Source organism: Heteronotia binoei, chromosome 6 (genome assembly GCF_032191835.1).
Source record: "Heteronotia binoei isolate CCM8104 ecotype False Entrance Well chromosome 6, APGP_CSIRO_Hbin_v1, whole genome shotgun sequence".
Lineage (NCBI taxonomy): Eukaryota > Metazoa > Chordata > Lepidosauria > Squamata > Gekkonidae > Heteronotia > Heteronotia binoei.
In genome coordinates this window covers 106,304,618-106,325,409 of record NC_083228.1, presented here as the reverse complement: position 1 = coordinate 106,325,409, position 20,792 = coordinate 106,304,618, and the positions used below count along the sequence as shown (strand labels likewise).

The 20,792-nt window shown below is 42.9% G+C and overlaps 1 protein-coding gene across 1 annotated transcript; it reads left to right on the top strand.

The window, feature by feature from the left end:
• Positions 1-6,600: 6,600 nt before the first annotated feature.
• PLSCR1 (phospholipid scramblase 1) lies at positions 6,601-20,079 on the top strand. The gene is made up of 6 exons (XM_060242312.1): positions 6,601-6,718; positions 10,518-10,560; positions 14,238-14,458; positions 16,863-17,024; positions 17,905-18,066; positions 19,843-20,079. The coding sequence occupies exons 1-6, from the start codon at positions 6,662-6,664 to the stop codon at positions 19,897-19,899; spliced, it is 702 nt and encodes a 233-aa protein (XP_060098295.1). The 5' UTR covers positions 6,601-6,661; the 3' UTR covers positions 19,900-20,079.
• The last annotated feature ends 713 nt before the right edge of the window (positions 20,080-20,792 follow it).

Below are 20,792 nucleotides of genomic sequence, written 5' to 3'. Positions count from 1 at the left end.
CTTCCATCCTTTTGAGGTTGGTAAAATGAGTACCCAGCTTGCTGAGGGGAAAGTGTAGATGACTGGGGAAGGCAATGGCAAACCACCCTGTAAAAAGTCTGTCATGAAAACGTTGTGAAAGCAACGTCACCCCAGAGTCGGAAACGACTGGTGCTTGCACCTTTACCTTTTTTTTTAAATTATTGTTGACATGCACCACCGAGTATGAGACTGATAGAGCCTCAGAATAACCTAGGGGCAGACTGGGGAGATTTCCAAACCTGAAAGTATGGCCAGGGTTGCAGAAAATTCTGAAATTAAAAAAAAAATACATTGGGGGATTAAGACTCACCAAATTACAGAAACAACATCTGTAGCTTTAAGAAGAGAATGGTCCTGGAAGCCATGAAAAAGCAGGAGTAGACTGAGAGGCCAAAACAGCCCAGAAAATGTAATGTTATCAAGCATGAGATTTCAAAATAACCAGTCCTTGGATTTTGAAACAAAGTTAGGTTTATTGATAATCCATGTGGCTCATTGGAGCTGAAGATTGGGACTGATACTTTGTAGCACTAGAATACAAGCTTTAAAATGGCACATCAGAGGTTCTATAAACAATTCTACATTCACATGTGAAATTCACACTCTGGGTTCCTTATCTCTATTGCGGCTATCGCATCCTGGGTTCAGGCCTTGCTAAGCCTGGGAACAAGTCCCAGGAGGTCTTATCTTCAAAGAGGACATTCCTGCATCTGTTAGTAAAAGCGAAAGAAGAAAGGTGGGGGTTGCTACTTTGATGTGCTCACATTTTAACTTTGGGTTAGTAACATTTCTACCATCTAAATTCTCTAGCATAAGAATAACAATTCTAAGGTCTGACTTCAGCAATATAGAATGGGTATACAATACTTGATACATGTCTCCTATCAGCTGTCATGTCCATGGTAGAAGAGGACTCACCAGCTACAGGCCCAGTGATAACGAACGGAAATTCCCTCACCACACTTAACCTGGTGGCAGCAGTCACCATGCAATTCAGTCTGGCCCAGCCACAACACAATTCACAACTGGCTGCCACACAGTCCAGCCACGATTTTCTTGGGGAGGGGCTGTCTAATAGGGACAAAGGGAACTCTGAAGACATTGGGTAAAGGTAGGTTGGCTGGTTGATAGGAAGAAGAAAAGGAAGCAGGAAAAGGAGAGAGGCTATGAGGCAGGGGTGTAGCCAGAATTTTTTCTGTTGGTAGGGCATGGGTAATTCCCGGGGGGGGGGGCAGGGAGAGGAAAGAAGGCTGGGAGCAGAGGAGAGGATTGAGAGAGAGAGATGCTGTGGGCAGAGAGATATATCCTTATAGGGAAGCTGGGCTGGGTATTCAGTGAAGCCTCATCAAGCCCACTTGGGGAAGTACTGGGCCCCACATCCCCACTAACTGTGCCACAGCTGTGGAGGGGCCCCCAGCCACTGCTCCAGTGCTGTGACTGCTGCAGCCCCCCCCTCCCGTCATCACCTGGCCCAGAACAGTTGGGGGAGGAGGCCACCTGCCTACCCTGGATTTTCCCATCCCCACCAACAAATATTTTCTGGCAACACCCCTGCCTTATAGCCTCTCTCCTTTTCCTGCTTTTCCTGAGCAGCAAGCCAACAGCCACAGGAACTGTGCCTGCACCAGCCCAGCCACCTCGGGCCATATGACATCAGGTTATGCGATGCCAGCAATCAGATCACATGGCTGGACCACAATAATCCAGGGGAGTCCCCATACAGAACATCTACCACGGTCCTCTGTGATAGTCTAAGTCCACTTTATAACACAAATGTTCAATCTCTTGCTATCCGGGAGAAAATAACTGCATGGACTATCAAGGGTGCACAGATATAAAACTCGGGGTTTTGTTTTTTTGGAAATATGCTTCAGATGCTAAACTGGACAAAAAACAGAGTTGAAAGAAGTGTTGTCATATAAAAATTACTCTTCTTCCCCCCAGAAACAACTGTATGCAGATCTATGAAAATGGAATGTGAGTAACCTATTTTGTTAATACTTACCTTGATCTAGTTTGTTAATGTATTTTTATGTATTTCCTGTCTGAGAATTTCTAGTTCTACTGGGGTCATTGGAATATATGGTAAATATATATCTTTGTATGACCAAATTTTAAAGTTGTGTTCAAGCATCACAAGAAGCTCTAGTGAGACCAAGATATGTATGCGCATGGCTTCCCCCTTGCTCATATCCACATCTCCTTATTTTCTTTTCTTCTTGTGCACAGCATGATTAAGGATGCCTGGTTTGAAACCAACTCTGGTCCCCAAACTCCTATTGGGTAGAGTTGTGGCTGAGACATAGTGCATCCTTTTCATGCACAAGGCCCTCTAGCATCTCCAGTTAAAAACAACAGGTAGAAGGTTAATGGTGTCTCTGCAGTCCAAAGTTTCACTAATGATCTTGATAGCCCCTGATAAAGCAGTTTCATTTGACAGATAAGTGCAGGAATTTGATGGGATCAAAGTTTTTAATTTCACAAGCTGGATTCTTAACAGCAGAAGCACTCTCCACTCATACTGAAATCAGTATGCTCTCCCCCTATGCCAGGTCACCAGCTCATGTACATGAAATCTATTCATGTAGGAAGCGTACATATATAGGCTACATCTCCATGAATGGGAGCACTTCTTTATTAAATGTTCCTATCATGGGGTCATATATGCATGCATGTTCTAGATATGTAGACTCACAAGCTAGCAAATTACCCATGGGGGGGGTCATACCTGCTGTGTGTGTGTTAATTTCAATATGTGTAGGATGTGTAAAGGACTTGTATAACAGGTATAGTATGGAAGAAAATAAATTTTTAGCAGCCTCTTGCATTAAGGAAAGCAGGGTTCATTCCAATCCATTAATTTCCCATCATGTTATATGCAAGAAGAAAGGGAGGCAAGCATAGCGGCAACCCATGTTCATGTACACCATGGTTTAAGTCTCTCTCTCGGCTTGGCTTCGCGAACGAAGATTTAAGAAGGGTGCAATAGTCCACGTCTGCTGCAGGCTCGCTGGTGGCTGACAAGACCAATGCGGGACAGGCAGGTCCGGCCACAGTGGCTGCAGGGAAAAGTCTGATTTAGGGTTGGTGCTATAGCAGTGCGATTCTTCCTCAATCTCCTTTTGTCCTCAAGACCAGCTATGCGTGCGTTCTCAAAAGAAGAGACAGCCTGGTGGATGGTGTGTGTGCCTCCATGCTTTGCGATCTGAGGCTAGGTCAGACCACTGGTGATGGTTGATGCGACAGGTGCCAAGGGATTTCTTCAAGGAGTCCTTGTACCTCTTCTTTGGTGCCCCTCTATTTCGATGGCCGGTGGAGAGTTCGCCATACAGGGCAATCTTGGGAAGGCGGTGGTTTTCCATCCTAGAAATATGCCCTGCCCAGCACAGCTGCGTCTTCAACAGCAGTGCCTCGATGCTGGTAACCTCCGCCCGCTTGAGAACTTCAGTGTTGGTCACAAAGTCACTCCAGTGGATGTTGAGGATGGTGCGAAGGCAGCGCTGATGAAAGCGCTCAAGGAGTCGCAGGTGATGACGGTATAAAACCCACGATTCGGAGCCGTAGATGAGGGTTGTCATCACAACCGCTTTGTAAACATTGATCTTTGTGCCTTTTTTCAGATGCTTGTTGCTCCACACTCTTTTGTGCAGTCGGCCAAATGCACGGTTTGCCTTTGCCAGCCTGTTGTCAATCTCCTTGTCGATCTTAGCATCTGAGGAGATGATGCACCCCAGGTAGCTGAACTGCTGGACTGTCTTCAGTACTGATTCACCCACAGTGATGCAGGGAGGGTGATAATCTTCCTGGGGTGCAGGCTGGTGGAGAGCTTCTGTCTTCTTCAGACTAACTTCTAGGCCGAATAGCTTGGCAGCCTCTGCAAAGCAGGACGTCATATGCTGCAGAGCTGATACCGAGTGGGAGATGAGTGCAGCATCATCAGCAAACAGTAGCTCTCGGATGAGTTTTTCCATTGTCTTGGAGTGGGCCTTTAGTCGCCTCAGGTTGAACAGGCTGCCATCGGTACGATAGCGGATGTAGACACCATCATCATCATCTAGATCTACTGCGGCTCTTTGAAGCATCATGCTAAAGAAGATCGTAAAGAGAGTTGGCGCGAGAACACAGCCTTGCTTTACACCTGTGCCTATTGGGAAGGGCTCCGAGAGGTCGTTGCAGTGTCTGACTTGGCCTCGCTGGTCTTCGTGTAGCTGTATGATCATGCTGAGGAACCTTGGGGGACATCCTAAACGTTCCAAGATTTTAAGTAGAGTTTCTTGTAATGGCTGAATGTAGCCTTAGAATTCAGTTGTTTTTTAGTGAAGAATTTAATGGAAATGTAACTGATTTAGAGTACCTTTGAAATCTGGGATCATGTTCAAGTCAACAAGTTGAGGTTGGTGGCCCAAAATCATCAGTGACTTGAAGACTAAAATGGTTGTGGAAAAATTGGAAACCGCAGTAGAGAAGAGTTTTAAGAAGCAAATGTAACCTTAGGTTGTTGTGGATTTTCTGGACTGTGTGGTCGTGGTCTTGATATTGTGAGATCTGACGTTTCACCAGCAACTGTGACTGGCATCCTCAGAGGTGTAACCCAGAAAACTGGAGTTTTCTCTGGTCAAACTGAGAAGAAGTTAGTAGGCTGGTAATTTATATCTACTCAGGCAGATGTGGTGGGGCTGAGTCATCATCTTGTGGGAGCTTCCTGGGCTGTGACATGCTAATGGAAGAGCTTACTTGAGGGGGTTCTTTTGTATATGGATTGGCTATAGAAATTCTAATCTTATCTGTAGTGCTGTTGTAAGCTGTAGGGCATTTTGTGTTTTTCAGGACTGGAAGCCATGCCCTATTCATTTTTAAACTTTCTTCCTTTCGTTGAAATTGTGTTTATGTTTCTGGATTTAAGTGGCTTCTCTGTGTAATCTAACATGGTAACTGGATGTGTTGTCCAGCATTACAGTGTCCTGGAATAAGGTACTGTGTCCTGTTTGAGTTAGGCTATGTTCAGCCACTGCTGATTTTTCAGGTTGGCCAAGTCTGCAATGTCTTTCATGTTCTTTTATTCTTGTCTGGATGCTACGTTGTGTGGTCCTGATGTAAACTTGTCCACAACTGCAGGGTATGTGGTATACTCCTGCAGAAGTGAGAGGGTCTCTTCTGTCTTTTGCCAATCGTAGCATCTGATGTATTTTTCTGGTGGGTCTGAACACTGTAGGTTATGTTGCTTCATAAGTTTTCCCATCTGATCAGTGATTCCTTTGATATATGGCAAAAACACCTTTTTTTGTGGGAGACTGTTTTTCTTCAGTTGTTTGTTTAATCCTTGGTTTGATTGTTCTTCTGATTTCATTCTTAGAGTTCTTAGGCTATCCTGCACATCATAATTGTAGGCATGTTTACAATGTCTGTCTCTTCTTCAAGCTAAGAATCCTGCAGCTGTGTCTCCACATGGATATCCTGGACCACACCCATCACATGGCTATCCTCAATATGCCTCTGGACCAGGTTTTCATGGTAAGACGTCAATTATAACTCAGAGATATCCTAAAGGATGTGTGTGTGAATTGCCATTGCCTGCCTCTGCATAGCTACCTTTGATGGGTCATCTCCCATCAAATTACTGACCAGGACTGACTCTGCTTAATTTCTGAGATGCGATGAGATCAGGCCAGCCTGGGCTACTGAGGGCAGAGCTGTTAGCTCTGGGAAACCAAGACACTGTCTCCATTTAAGCAAACTTTGATGCAATCCTATGAAGAGTTACGGTAGCCTAAGATCATTGATTTCAGTACGTTTTGACTGGAGGAATTGTGCGTAGGAAGGATCGTAACCTTAGTGCCACTTAAATAAATTGACAGAGGCAAAGAATCAGTTTGGTGTAGTGGTTAAGTGTGCAGATTCTTATCTGGGATAACCGGGTTTGATTCCCCACTCTTCCACTTGCAGCTGCTGGAATGGCCTTGGGTCAGTCATAGCTCTCACAGAGTTGTCCTTGAAAGGACAACTTCTGGGAGAGTTCTCTCAGCCCCACCTACCTCACAGGACATTTGTTGTGGGGGAGGAAGATAAAGGAGATCGTGAGCCACTCAGACTCAGAGTGGAGGGTGGGACATAAATCCAGTATCATCATCATCATTTGAGCAAGGGTTATCCAGTCTTGTAGTTTTACTGGTTTGTAAATCCAGCTGAAATTTACCTCAGATCAATTTGCCTCTTTGGGCTCTTCACTAGAATGAAAAATGCTTTAGCAAATACTGCACAAAGTTAAGGAGAAGTTATGTCAAAATTGTGCTATGAAATGATTTTCTTATTTGCATTGTTTGCACTGTTATAAGATTATTTGAGGGGAAATGTGCATTGATGTATTGTTTCTGATGTACGCATTTTGTTTACACTGGTGAGCGCAGATTTAGAATCCAAGGCACCAATTTGTTTTCCAGCATTTATGTATTTTTACATAAGCATTTCTTACCCCATTTGTGTGGTTAGAAGGTGATGGTAATATATCAAAATAACCTGGAAAGTGATTTTTTTTTTTTTGGCAATATGAATTCCACAATGTAGTATCTATTTTGTTTCTCAAGCTGCCTATGGAGCTCCGCCTTTCCAAGGTCAGCCCAATGCACCTAATGGTGCAATTTGGATGCCAGCACCCGCTCTGATTCCAAACTGTCCTCCTGGATTGGAATATTTAAGCCAGGTATTTTCCCTTTTTATATTCAAACATTGTTTGTTTTTTTCCCCTTTCTTTTGTCATAAACAGGGCTTTTTTTTGTAGCAGGAACTCCTTTGCATATTTGGCTACACACCACTGATGTAGCCAGTCCTCCAAGAGCTTACAGTGGGCACTGTAAAAAGAGCCCTGTAAACTCTTGGAGGATTGCCTACTCCTTTGCATATTAGGCCAGGGGCGTGTGGCCTAATATGCAAAGGAGTTCCTCCTACAAAAATAGCCCTGGTCATAAATAAGACATATATACTATATAGAGAGAGGAAGATCCAGTGATGCATTTATTTAAAAACATTTATGTGCCACTTTTCCATCAAAATTATATTCCCAGGGCAGTAGACATCAAAATGTGAAAACATTTCAATTCTGAAACAACACCATATTAAAATAGTAGTTAAAATATAAGTGTACTAGGAATAAAGCCTAGGTTCCGGGGGGTGGGGTGTGCTCTCCTCCTTGCTGTCTTCCCACCCACCCAAGGTGGTTGTTTCTGTATTGGAAGTGATCTCAGCTTTCCATCTCCTCCCCTCTCCCTGCAGCCTCTACCTAGGAAAAGTACAGTCTTTCTCCACATCATGGACCAAAGCAGTTTACACCATTCTCCTCTCCCCCTTTTGATCTGCACAACAAGCCTGTGAGGATGGTTAGGCTGAAAGTTTGTGACTAATCGGAAATCAGAATGTGGACCAAAGCAGGAGGGAAGTGACCTCAACGGGGTATAATGACACAGAGACCAAAGCAGGAGGGAAGTGACCTCAACAGGTTATAATGACACAGAGTCCTGTCTGCAAAGCAGATGTTTTCTCCAGGGGAGCTGATCTCTGCCATCCGGGGAACAGTTGTAATCCTGAGTGCTCTCCAGGCCTCACCCGGAGATTGGCAACAGTGGTTCCCCAGGAGGAAATGACTGGTTGGCTGCTGCTGAACAGTAGCAAGCAGCCAAGCCTAGGGTAGCCAACCTCCAAGTGGGGCCTGAAGATCTCCTGGTATCACAAATGAACTTCAGACAACTGCTTTCTCTTCCCCTGGAGAAAATAACTGCTTTGGAGAGTGGATTCTGTGGCATTATATTCAGCTGAGGCCTCTCCCCTCGCCAAACCCTGCTCTCCACCACAAAATTTCTAGGAATTTCCCACCAACCTGGAACTGGCAACCCTTGTCAGGACTGGGCCTTATGACTTCTCCATCAAAGGCCAAAATAGGCCTGGAAATGGCCATCTCCCCATGCCTTTTACTGGCAGAACCAAGTGTGGCTGCTTTTTACTGAGAGAACCAAGGTTGGTTGCCTAGCAAATGCCACTGCCTAGCAGCTTCCCCAGCAGCCCAATTCTTGTTTGTCCTTGTGCTGGCAATGGGTGTGGGAAAGCGGAGTCAGCCAATGCCACACAAGTGCACTTGAGTGATGTTTGGCTGGTCAGTGGTTAATGGAGTGCACACCACACCCAATGGGAGAGCCAGAAAGTGCCAGTACCATGGTGCGTGCACGCACACACACACAATATAGTGATACAATAGACAGATAGACAAGAAGATGGGAGAGAATATCACAAATCGCCCCTCTCTGATAGCGTGCCACCACGTTAAGTAAAATCTGCCCTTCTCTCCTAGTGTCACCCAAGGTCGATGCTACAGGGGTGTATTTAATTAGTGTGCCAAATGGTAAAGTGTCGAGTATGAAAGTGTGCAGTTTAGTTAAAACAATGTTATTACTACACAGTGCAAACTCAGGGTAACTACAAGATAGTTTTTACATATGGCTAATCAGAAGAAAGAAAAGTTACATAGCTACATACAATCCTTGAAGTATTTTGTCTTTGCTGGTTACATGGTGCCCATTCCCAGGCGTATCTGCAAGCATCCTCTGGTATCATTCCCCTCTGTTATTCTTCCTCATAATGCACACACAAGCAGACAGGCATCCCCAACAAGCATAGCACCAAACACCTTAAAAGACCCAAACAAAGGAACAGCTTCTCTTTTGCAGACCCCTCCCACATGGGCTGTTAGGCCCTTATCCACTCTGAGTGCTAGATCCTGGGGCTCAAGCCCACCAGAACAAGCCCGCTCCAATCAAAGGGCTAGCATATTTTCCCTTTAGGTTGTACACAACCCTCTCTGTCTGGAGGAGAACACCTTTCCCATACTTTTCATCACCATAACTGTCACAGCATATATTGTCCATCTGCCCTGTCATCCACTAACCCCACACACATATTTAAACAATACAATAAAACAATAAACATGCAAAGCACAAACACAGTGGAGGACCAGTAACAGGTATTAGGGATATGCCAAACAAAACAAAAGAGTTTTCACCTGGTGGAAGACAATAGCAGGAGATGGATGGTTCTCCTGGGGGGTGGGATTCTAAAGTTTTGGCGCCACAGCCAAAAAGGCACTTTCTTGTGTTGCCATCCATTTGGCTTCAGATGGCAATGGTACTGGAATCTGGGCTACTGCAGATAGCTGGAGTGAATGAGTAGATATGTAAAGAATGCAAGCGCTGTGTAATAACTATAAAGATAGCTCTTCAACTCTGAAATTAACCTCTGAGCATTTCTAAGAGTTGCTGCTGCTGTTATGATTCCTCATGCAAGTATGGTAATTAGTAGGAACATATTCTAAGATATTTTTTTTTGCCAAAAAGAAAAAGAAAACGATCCCTTGGGATAGCTTCATTTCCTGATGGTGCTGGTAGCTGCTGTTGGCTCCATAATGGAGAACTCTGAGCTCTTTCTGTTCCTATTTGATCTGGCACAGAATCCTTCTTATTTCACTTACATGTGAGAGTCTGAGCTAATTGGGTGAGCCAGGAGGCCCCTTGGGCCTGAGCGTCATATTGATCCTGTGTTGTAAGCCGCCCTGAGCCACTTGTTGGGAAGGGCGGGATAGAAGTCATAAAATAAATAAAAATAAATAAATAAATAAATTGAGAGGAGACTTCGGCTTTAGGCCTTTGTTAATTTTTTTGGTGTTTGATTAGTTTCATACTTTATTTTTATGTGTTCCATGTTATCATTTTTAATTTATATCAGGGGTAGCCAACGGTAGCTCTCCGGATGTTTTTTGCCTACAACTCCCATTAGCCCCAGCCAGCATGGCCAATGGCTGGGGCTGATGGGAGTTGTAGGCAAAAAACATCTGGAGATCTACCGTTGGCCACACCTGATTTATATTATGGCCAGTGGCCTCAAAAACTAGGAGTAGCAGGATGTCTCTGGATATCTTTGAGTAGGTTTGCCTAGTTGCCTGCTGTGATGGCCATACATTTGATCACTGTGCTGGGGATGGAGCACCAGCATGGTATAACTTCTTTTCCAGGCTCATAACCGAAAGTGATCACACAGCAGTGTACAATGCTCCAGGAGTTCCCTAGATTTAAGTATTTACATACAACTATTCCTAGAGCATCATGTGGTACTGATTACTGCAGTCCCCACTGCCCAGTGCTCCCAGAGGAATCCAACCAGGGCCTGGCAACCCCATCTGAAAAGTGAAAGTCATTCTGTGCCCTATCATAGCTGCCCTGTCATTTGATCTGGTTTCTCTGGCTATGATTGTTCAGTAAAGTTACCAAAAAGTCATCTCCATTGATTCATTGAAACTGCTTCTAACTAAATATGTTTTAGGATTTGGTTGAATAATTTACTTATAGAGCACTCTGTGTCATGTGATCCTGGACACAGAACATAAAATAACTGGGAATATGATGTTTTCAATCACATTTTTAAGTTTTAATGTGTACTTTTCTTTTAAACCGCTATGACAGATTGATCAGATATTAATTCATCAGCAGATTGAACTTCTGGAAGGTGTGTATTTTATTATGCAACTTAAGGTTATTGGTAGATGCAGAGATATTGCAAATATTTGCTCCTCAGATTTCATTTCCTTTGGAATGCTGGATGAGTGGGGATATTTTTTAAAAAGCATTGCTCATTTGTAATCTCTGAAATACAGTTTGGAGTATAATAAATTGTTTACATTAACATTAGCTACACCTAATCAGAGCACATAGTTATATTCAGTATTAAGGTAGCAGATGTCACAGAGTTTGTTTTTTTAAAATATATCAGGTAATATCTTAGGAAGAAATATTTTCCTTCAGAATTTGCCATTACTTAAACTGACCTGGTTTTCAAAATAGTTTTCAATATTGTATTGCCTCTTATTCGTGCCAGAGTTTGCTTATTTAAGAGTTGATGAATTGTAGACTTTGACCCCAGAATGTGAAAACCTTGGCCCCGAAGTATGCCCTACCCTGCCTCACCACTATTTCTCTAGGTCCTAGTTGTATACTGTAAATGCAAAAGGTATTCAGTCTGAAATGCAATGAAATACACAAGGTATTCAGAAAGCAGGTATTCCCCCCCCCCTTTTTTTTCTGGATGCCAGAGTGACCTCTCTGAAAGAGCTAGCCCTATGCATTACACAGTTGTGTGGTTTATATGAGCCAGACAGTGTGACGGGCAATTTGTAATACATCTTCCCTATCTGAACCATGAGGATCTGAAGTACTGAACCCATCACTCATGTCTGGAGGTGCTTTGCGAAACAAACTGCCTTACCACCCGGGTACCCATCTGTCCCATTCAGAGTTTCATTTTCACATTTCAGTATCTACTAACTTCATTATGTGTTCTTGCATGCTGAAACCTATGCATCTCCTTCTGCCCTAGTCTACTTCCATTCTCAACGTTTCTCTGATTTCATTTGTGCAACTCCTAGCTTTGATAGAAAGATCTGCTCTCCAACTCTTTAATGCCCTTTGATAATGCTATTGTTAAAAAAAAGGTTCCTGTTGATTGGTACTTTGAATTACTGTGATTTTTGAAAAAAATATAATTGCTTTGAAACTTAAGAGCATTCCTTGATGCCAAACCAAGCCATGGTGAACATTTACTTCTGCAGCCTGTGGCTGCTGGATATCTCCCTCTTCCTTTGTAATGTATGATGAACTTAACTAGTATTGTGGCAGCATACTGTTCCACATTTTCATGGTCTTCTGTCATTGTGATGTCAGAGAGCTCTTGATGCATGACTGCCATTTTCATGTTACCTCTTAGTTTTGGGTATCTTAAACTGTGGTACTTCTATCACTAAGATTCTTTCTCTAATGCTGATGTTCACCTTGTTTGCTTCTTTTCACTTCTCTTTATATACAATATCCTAAACTAACGGAACACTCTGTTTTATTAGACTCCTAGGAATAAAGTCCGTTGTAGAGAAAATTACATCTGGCTCTAGAAAGAGGCTCTGGGCAAGTACCCCCCGCCCCCAGCTGTCTTCCCATCTACCCAAAGAAGGCATTCACTCCCTGCCCCCTCAAGGGGAGCTGATCTCTGCCATCTGCAGAGCAGTTGTAATTCTGAGTGATATCTAGCCTGCACCTGGAGATTGGCAACAATGGTTTCTCAGGGTGAAATGGACCTCCTCAAACCCCACCCTCTCCAGGCTCCACCCCTCAAATCTCCTTCCCTTTATCTGCCCCTTTGACTTCAGCTTTCCATCATCTCCCCCCTCCCTGCAGCCTCTACATAGGAAAATTCCATCAGACGGAATTAAATATATATTAAAGCATGTGGCTGAAGAGAGGACTGTAATAGAATGATCATCTCTATTTTCAGTGGCCACATTCTCCTCTTCCCCCTTTGATCTGAAGAACAACCTTGTGAGGCAGGTTATGGTGAAAGTCTGTGAGTAGTCCAAAATCACCCAGTGAACTTCCACAGCAAGAACCTGGGTCTGGCAGACCCCACTCTGAAGCCCTAACTTCTACGCCCTCCTCAAACGCCACCACAAAATCTGCAGGAATTTCCCACCAACCATGGTATCATCAGTACTGACCCAAATGAGTTCTCCATCAGAGGCCTTTAGTGATACCTTTCAGCCAACACTACCTCTCTGATAATGATGTTGGTCTTAAGCACTGGACTTCAGTCTCTCTCTGTGTCTCTTTCTCTCCCTATCTTTCTCTAAATGGCCTGATGCTACAGGATGCCATTTTCCTCCCTGTCTCCCGCTGTTTCCCTTCCATAGGAGGATAGGAAGGAGTCCTCAGCCAGTCAAGAGAAAGCCTTCCCTTCTCCTCCCTCCCTCAGCCAATCATGAAAAGGCTTTCGCTGTGACTCTTTCCCTCCTCCGTCCCTCAGCCAGTCAAGGGAAGGCTTTCTTTTTCTACTCTGCAAAGCAGAGCGACAGCTGGCTTAGCCAATGGGAGGGTAGGGAGAGCCATGAATTGTGAGAACCAAGATTGGTTGCCTTTGACTGACAGAAGCAGCTTGGCTGTCTAGCCAAGCCAATTGGGCAGGAGAGAGCAGTGGAGTTAACCAATGAGTTCTCCCTCAAAGGCCAAAATAGGACTCAAAAGAGCCTTCCCCATTGGCTTTTACTGAGAGAACCAAGCTTGGTTGCTTTTTACTGAGAGAAGCAAGGTTAGTTGTCTAGCAAGAGACACTGCCTAGCAGTTTCCCCAGACAGCCAATCCTCATCTGTCCTGGGGCCAGCAGTGGGTGGGGGAGAGCCAAATCAACCAGTGTGATGCAGGAGCAGTTGATTGATGGGTTTCACAAGTCTCACCCAGTCCCAATCAATCAAGGTTGCTTGTTTTTTTCAAGGCGAAAGAGCTTTTTTTATATTATAGTTTATAGATACAGGACTTAACCTCTTGTTATGATATTGCTGTTAGGCCACTGAAAATAGAGATGATCATTCTACTACAGTCCTATCTTCAGCCACATGCTTTAATATATATTTAATTCCGTCTGATGGATTTTTATGCTCTGACTATTTTGATAGATAGTTTAACTACTTTTGTTTTGGTTTGGGGTTTTTTTGAAGTTCAAACAGGAATAATGATTTTATTGAACAGGCACAGTTGGGTTAAGAAAAGGGCAGGGGATGAGAAACTGAAGTAAATTATGTTGGTAATACCAATTATAGTATTTTGAAACAGGCAACAGAATATAGTTGAAACTTATTTTCTTAGAGACTCAGTTCTTAACTGTGAGAGTCTTGGAGGTTTATTTCAATAACAATTTAACTGCTTTGTTGATTTCTCCCCTCCCTCCCTTCCTGGTGGCTGGTCTACAAATCTTAACTTTTTCTTGTTTTTTTTTAAATTATTATTATTGGTGCTCAAGGTTTAATCTTTAATCAGTCTTGTGTCTTATCTCTTGCTGATTACAGTTTTGAACTGCTATGATGTGCCCTGAGAATGTTTTCATTGTTAGGGTGGAATGTGAAATTTTTAAAATAAATAAATGCATTTAGTGCTTATGTGTAGGTTATGGCAATTGATGTATGCTTAAGTAAGGTTGTGTGTGTTAGAGGATGAACCTAGAGATGAACTTTTTAAAACTTTTATTTATTGTTTACTAATAATTGAAATTAAAAATTCTATGTAGAGGTGTTGGTACATATATTTTACTAATATTTGAAGAAGAATTTGAATAAACTAATCAATGTGAATTTGTTACTTCCTTTATAGCCATAACAGGCTTTGAAACAAACAACAAGTATGAAATTAAAAATTCTTTGGGACAAAGGGTCTACTTTGCAGCTGAGGAAACTGACTTCTGTACGCGAAATTGTTGTGGGCCCTCGCGACCATTTACAATTAGAATCTTTGACAACTTGGGCCAGCCTGTTATACAGCTTATAAGACCTCTGAGATGCTCCTGTTGCTGTTGTCCTTGCTGCTTGCAGGAGGTAAAACACCTTTTGTTCCTTGCTTATGTTTTATTTTTTCTTCTTTTATTAAGCCAGCAATTTTTTCATTTTTTTTAATATGCATGTATGTGTGTGCAAGTGTGAGTGTGCATCCGCAAGTCATGGTGACCTCTGGTAACTGACCCCTGCTGGGGGCCTGGAGGATATTCAGGGAGGTGGCTAAATAAACCCTGCCTCCACCTCCTAACTCCTGGTATTCCAAGGAAGTCTCCCATCCAAGAACTTGCCAGAGTTGACCCTGCTTAGCTTCCAAGATCTGATGAAATCGGGCTTGCCTGGGGAAGCCAGTATTTTTAATCCAAATTATAATGGGCATTTGGAATCCCTTCTTATGTAAATTAAATGTCATTTTGTAAATTGACCATGAAAAGATTAATTTTTGCATTTTATTTATGTACTAGCAGTAAAGACCATTGTAGGAAGAAATACAACAGGCCTTAGAAAATATTGGGGGGTCATGAATGTGTAGGTTGCAAGAAGGGAAGGAAGATAGACAGAATGAAAGAAAAAGTTTCAGAGAAAGAATGAGAGTATGGTAGGGAAAATATGGGGATAAAGGAGTGTGAGAAAGAAAAATGAAAGGAAGAATGAAATTTAAAAAGACAGAAAGACACAGATACAAAGAAAAAATGAGAAAGAACAGAAGGGAGAGGTAAATGGGGGAGAAAGGAGTGAAAGAAAAATGAGAAGAAGGAAGATAGACAGAATGAAAGACAAAGACAGAAAGACAAAGAGATAGAGAAAGAATGAGAGGGAGGAAGGGAGAGTTATGGAAAAGTTGGGGAGAAAGGAAAATGAAAGGAAGGAAGGAAGACAGGAGACAGAAAAATGACAGGAAGGTAGGCAGCCATTAGAAGCCTCCGTTTCACCCCTCCCACTTGCAGGCAGGCAGGAGAGTGAAAGGGAGCCTTCCAGTGGCTCCCCACCTCAAAACAAGCAGCTTAAAGGTGGATCTGCTCTGCTGGTGGTTATAAGAGGCAGGGAGCAGCTATTTCAGGCATCGCTTTTGCTCCCTCCTGCTTGCAGGTGGCAGGAAAGAGAAAGGGAATTCCATCTCATAGGGCCATGACTTCATTGTATCTTATAGGTCCATAGGACAGAATGGCCTCCATTCTATGCTATCAGAATGGAGTCCATTCTGTCCTATGAGCTCATAGGACAGAATGGAGTTCATTCTGTCCTATGGGCTGATAGCATAGAATGGAGGCCATTCTGTCCTATGGACCCATAGGACAGAATAGGATCCATTCTAGCATATGAGCTCACTGTAGCCTAATTTGAATAGAAAGAGTGAAGAGTATTTGCAGGTGGGAAGGGGGCTTGACACATTGTATAGTGTCAGCCTGCTTATTTGCTGCTGTTGAACTGGCCCCTCCCTGCTGTGAATGAACATTCCTTTTGTGTCAGTTGAAAAGAAGTAACTGCCACTATTTGTTTCATGAACATACCTCTCACAGTTTACTGTTTGTTTCATTGTTTGCTTCGTGGCAGCATTGTTTATTTGTGTGTGGGGCGGGGAGGACAGACTGTCCTGGACTTCCTACAACGGCCCCTGAGGAGAGGCAGTAGTGATCACTAAGCCCTAGGAGAACCTGTCAGCAGAGAACTGCCTCCCTCAGAAGTCAGTCTGTGAGGTTCTTGCCTGATGGGGCCAGCAGTGGATGGGGGAGAGCAGAATCAGCCAGTGGCATGCCAGAGACAGAGTGCAAGCCAATCCTGTGTCGCCCACATCCAACCAATGCAAATCCTTAGATTTGCCACCACGGTAGGGGTTCTATTTATTACTGGTGATGATAGATAGACAGACAGACAGATCCCTTTGCTGAGAATTTGTAGCTTCCCTGTATTTTAAAAAATGATTCTGCTTCATATATTAGCCCAGCAAATTTGGCTGCTGTGAGAAACCTGAATGACACAGGTGGCTTTTTAAAATCACCTTTCTTGCCCTGACCTGGCAAGCCTGATCTCATAAGATCTTGGAAGCTAAGCAGCACTTAGCTTCCAAGAGAATTCCAAGAGGCAGAGGCAGTCAATCAAGGCACTTCTCTGAACATCTCCATGCCCCAGTATAAGTCTTCTGAGGTTGACATGACTTTTGGGCAGGGGTACATGTGCACACACACAATGGGAAAATACTATTTTTAAAAGAAATTTTTCTTCAGATTGATTCCCAAAATCCCCTTCTCAAAACCACTTCTAATATCCTAGTATCACATTGCCTACACTTTTGCATAATGACTTATACTTCTTAGAGCCTGTTTCTTTTCCTTTATTGTATGCCTCCTCTGTATTTGTTGGTGCTTTGCATAAATTTGTGAGTTTGTTACAAAAATTAAAGCATAATTTTGTATTCTGAAGATGCTGTGGGTTTTTTTTTTTAAAGCTTGAAGTTCATGCACCTCCAGGTACACCAGTTGGGTACATTAAACAGCTTTGGGACCCCTGCTTGCCTAAATTCAGCATCCAGAATGAAGCACGAGAAGACATACTTAAAGTTGTTGGGCCCTGCATCGTATGCAGCTGCTTTGGGGATATTAATTTTGAGGTAAGGTAGTCCTACAAACCTGTTTTCTGTGGTTGTTCATATTGGCTCATGGACTTTGTCAAGGGGGAGGCAAAGACCTACCTGTTTTGCTGCTTTGGGTTGAAGTCTAAAATTTTAAATTCAGACTGTTTGGGGAGAAATGGTAAAGGACTGAGTTAGTCATGGTGGGTGAAACGGTTGTTTGTTTATTTATGATATTTAGCTTAACATTAAAACTAGGTAATGCATTTTATCCCAGCCTTCCTCCAAGATCAGAATGGCTAACATAAGGTTAGATACTATCTGCTTTTCTGTTGATGAGGAGGGGAAGACTAGCAAGAAGGCTTGCAGATGATGGGGAACCCCCCTAGACAAAAGCTATGTGGCGTGGAGATTGCAGAAGAGGAGGTGACTTGGGCAAGAGCAGATGGAAAAGGCAGACCTGGTCTTCTGATACTCGTGCTGACACCAGACCCCTAAATCTGTCCCAGAATATGCATTGTAGTGGTACCAAGAAAACGCCTACTCTCCATTCCCTAAATCAGAAACCTTCCTACCTGAGATTCTGCAACAGCTAATACTTGTTAATAAATCATGACAAAATTACCTTTCTGTTTGGACTTGGAATAACTACCTTTGTTCAGTGTTTGTAGCCAAAGTAGCTACTAAGTCTTGTTTGAATACTGAGAAGTGTCCAAAACCATTCATGGTAAATGGCATCCATCATAACTAGCTCACTCACAGAACATCAGAGGTTTTTTAAAAATGTATATCCAGTCTCAGCATGGATATGTACTTTTTAAAAAATTCCTTTCCAGACTGTAACTGTTGACCTGGTAGCTGCAAGAGTAAAATGGTTGGTTTCTTTTCCAATTTCAAAACTTTCCTCCCCAAAAATTAGGTGAAGACAAAAGATGAGAAATCTACAGTTGGAAGAATTTCTAAGCAGTGGAGTGGCTTTGTGAGGGAGGCCTTTACAGATGCTGACAACTTTGGAATTCAGTTCCCACTGGATCTTGATATTAAAATCAAGGCAGTCATGCTTGGGGCTTGCTTCCTCATAGTAAGTTGAATTATCTCAATCCTACATCATCTGCAACTGCTCAGCACATTTTTTGTGGGTAGGATTGGAAGGCACCTTTGCAATGGTTCTGGTCCTACCTGGAGGGCAGGTTTGAGAAAGTGGTACTGGGGATTGCTGCTCAGTCCTTGGCCATTAAACTGCTAGGGGAGGTTATCTGGAGATTTGGGCTGGGTTGTCATCAATATGCAGATGACTTTCAGCTCTGTTGAACGCATTTGGCTGATCTCAGGGAGGCTGCAGAAACCCTGCACCCTGCCTGGGGGCAGCTTTTGGGTGGATCCAGACTAATAATTTGAAACTTAATCCCAGAAATACTACTGGTGAGTAGAAGGTTTGAACTGGGATTTGAGGTGTCACCAGCACTGGATGGGATGCACACACTCTCCTTAAAGGAACAGGTCCATAATCTGGGGGTGCCTTAGGCCTGCTTGTGGATAAGCAGCTGGCAACTTTGCCAGGGAGTGTCTTTTACCAGCTTTGACTGGTTAGCTATGAGCCACTGTGGTGCGTGCCTTGTTTACACCTAGATTAGATTACTACAATGTGCTGTATATGAACCACCCTTGAGAAGTATTTGGAAATGTTGATGCAGAACGCTGAAGCCAGGGCAGTGACTGGAGTGAGTCTTAAAGACCACAGCAGTTCAGTCTTAACCCATTCACATTGGTTCTCAGTATTTCCAGCACAATTCAGGGTGGTTGTTTCATTTTGGGACCAACATAACTGAAAGATTGCCAATTCCCTTATGAACCCACCAGACCACTGTGATCAGCTTCAGAGGTCCTACTTTTGGGTGCCCACTAACTTTGAGGTTAGTGGATGGAAATCCAGTATCAGCACTAAGACTCTGGAACACTCTCCTCAATGAGACTCATCATCTTCTATTTCCAAGTTTTACAAGGAGGTGAAGACTTTTTTGTTTCATTTGGCAATCCCCCAGTGATCCTTCCTTCCTGCCCAATGTTTTAATTTTTAAAAATGTTTTTGTAGCTCTGGTTTTAATTATGTGTTTTTATTGATTGTAATAGTTTCAAGGTGTTTTTATTATGTATGCTTTAATTTGTTCCACACCTTGGTGGCCCTTCTGAAGGCAGAAAGGTGGAGGATAGATTTTATAAAACAAAATTTAACAAATTTAACCTAGGCTTTTCATGCAAGCATCATTTTCCTGATCCCTAGCAGAATAAGCTGTAGTGTAGAGTCCTTTCTGGAACTTAGGACAGATAAGAAGGGTAGTGCAGATACACCAAGCCACTGTCCAATAAGTCAAAAGTAGGAGGAGAGGGTGACTTGCACTTCTCAGAACTATAGTCAACAATTTAGCTTTGATAGCATCAGTCAGTACTTACATTGTTGTAACTTCAACTGTAGTATCAGTCTGCCCAGCAGTCAGCTATGGCAAAAAAAACCATTGGTCTAATAATCTATGGGATGAATGGGGGCAATCATCCCACTTTTTTTAGACGTTGTGATGCATCTTGGCATTAAATACAAGGATATATTCTTTGGAAGGAACCACATAGCGAAAGGCACATTGATGCTGAGCAGTAAAGTGTTGGTTCTCCTTTCAAGGCTTGGATTGTCTGTTTAAAATGAATGAAATCCATTATCTTGTACCCACTACAAGGTGAAAGGTTCTGTTCATTTTTTTTAACATCTAGGTACCTTTTCTCCTAAAAGAGTTCTGTAACTGGAATGTGAGAAAGAGATTTTCATTGACAAGCTTATTTAATTGTATTTTGTTTTCTTCTGTAGGATTTCATGTTCTTTGAACATGGGGCAGATCGGCAACAGAGGACTGGAGTTTGGTAACAGGGTTGACATCCGTATTGTGAACCCTTCAAAGAAATCTTCAATGCTACTGTTGTTCTTGCAAAGTATAAAGCCTGTGCATTGAAGGATATTTTTGTAACTCAAGGTTTCGAAGCCACGTGTTGGAATTATTCCACTTTATAAGGCTGCTGCTTTAAATATAGTGCACATTGAAATGTGTATTGAGTTTTTGTTTGTTTTTTGGAGCTGCAAGTTTTATTGGTAGACTGATCAACTGGAAGTGTACTTATTTGATGAAGGCCAATTTTATCTGGAGCGACTGAGAACTTTGTTGCTTGCTTTAGACCAGGCTCCATCTAATTCAGTTGGAGATCAACTTTCCAGGCTTGAGATCCTCTGAGCTGAGATGTTCTCCTTACCTGTGAGCACCCCAGTTTTGCTGCCTGTCTGATAGTCACTCAGCCATCAACTTTGTTATTACAGGAAATATGGTAGAGAGGGTGTCATGATCTGAGGCCTGGTGCTACCTAGAGGGCAGGGAGAAGCCTGCCTAGGAGTAGATACAGGGGCCTACATCTCCCAGGATTCATTCTGTCTCTCTGATTGGGCAGCAGAGTTTTGGAGGGAAAACTAGCGAAAAAGGGGTGGAAACTGGGAGGAATGCATAAATAGGCCTGGTCAGAAATAGAAGTTGTTCTTTTTTGGAAGGACTGCAGTCTGGAGACAAGGCTGTAGCTGGAGAAAGAGATCCCTCACCCAAAGGGGGTGGTGAATTTTTGATATTAATAGCAGGGAACATCTAGTTAGACGCGTCAGGGCTCTTATTTTCTTTATACCAATCTTTTCTGTTTCTTTATTCACTGTTGCACTAAAAGTCTTTTATTACACACCTATCATTAGAGTATTTCTAATAAATTCCTTGTTGCTATTGT

Excerpts from the sequence above, each read along its gene's own strand:
- PLSCR1 (XM_060242312.1), top strand. The coding sequence starts at position 6,662 with ATGCCAGCACCCGCTCTGATTCCAAACTGTCCTCCTGGATTGGAATAT. Across the intron at positions 10,561-14,237 it reads GCAGATTGAACTTCTGGAAG|CCATAACAGGCTTTGAAACA; the intron begins GTGTGTATTTTA and ends CTTCCTTTATAG. Across the intron at positions 18,067-19,842 it reads TTGGGGCTTGCTTCCTCATA|GATTTCATGTTCTTTGAACA; the intron begins GTAAGTTGAATT and ends TTTCTTCTGTAG.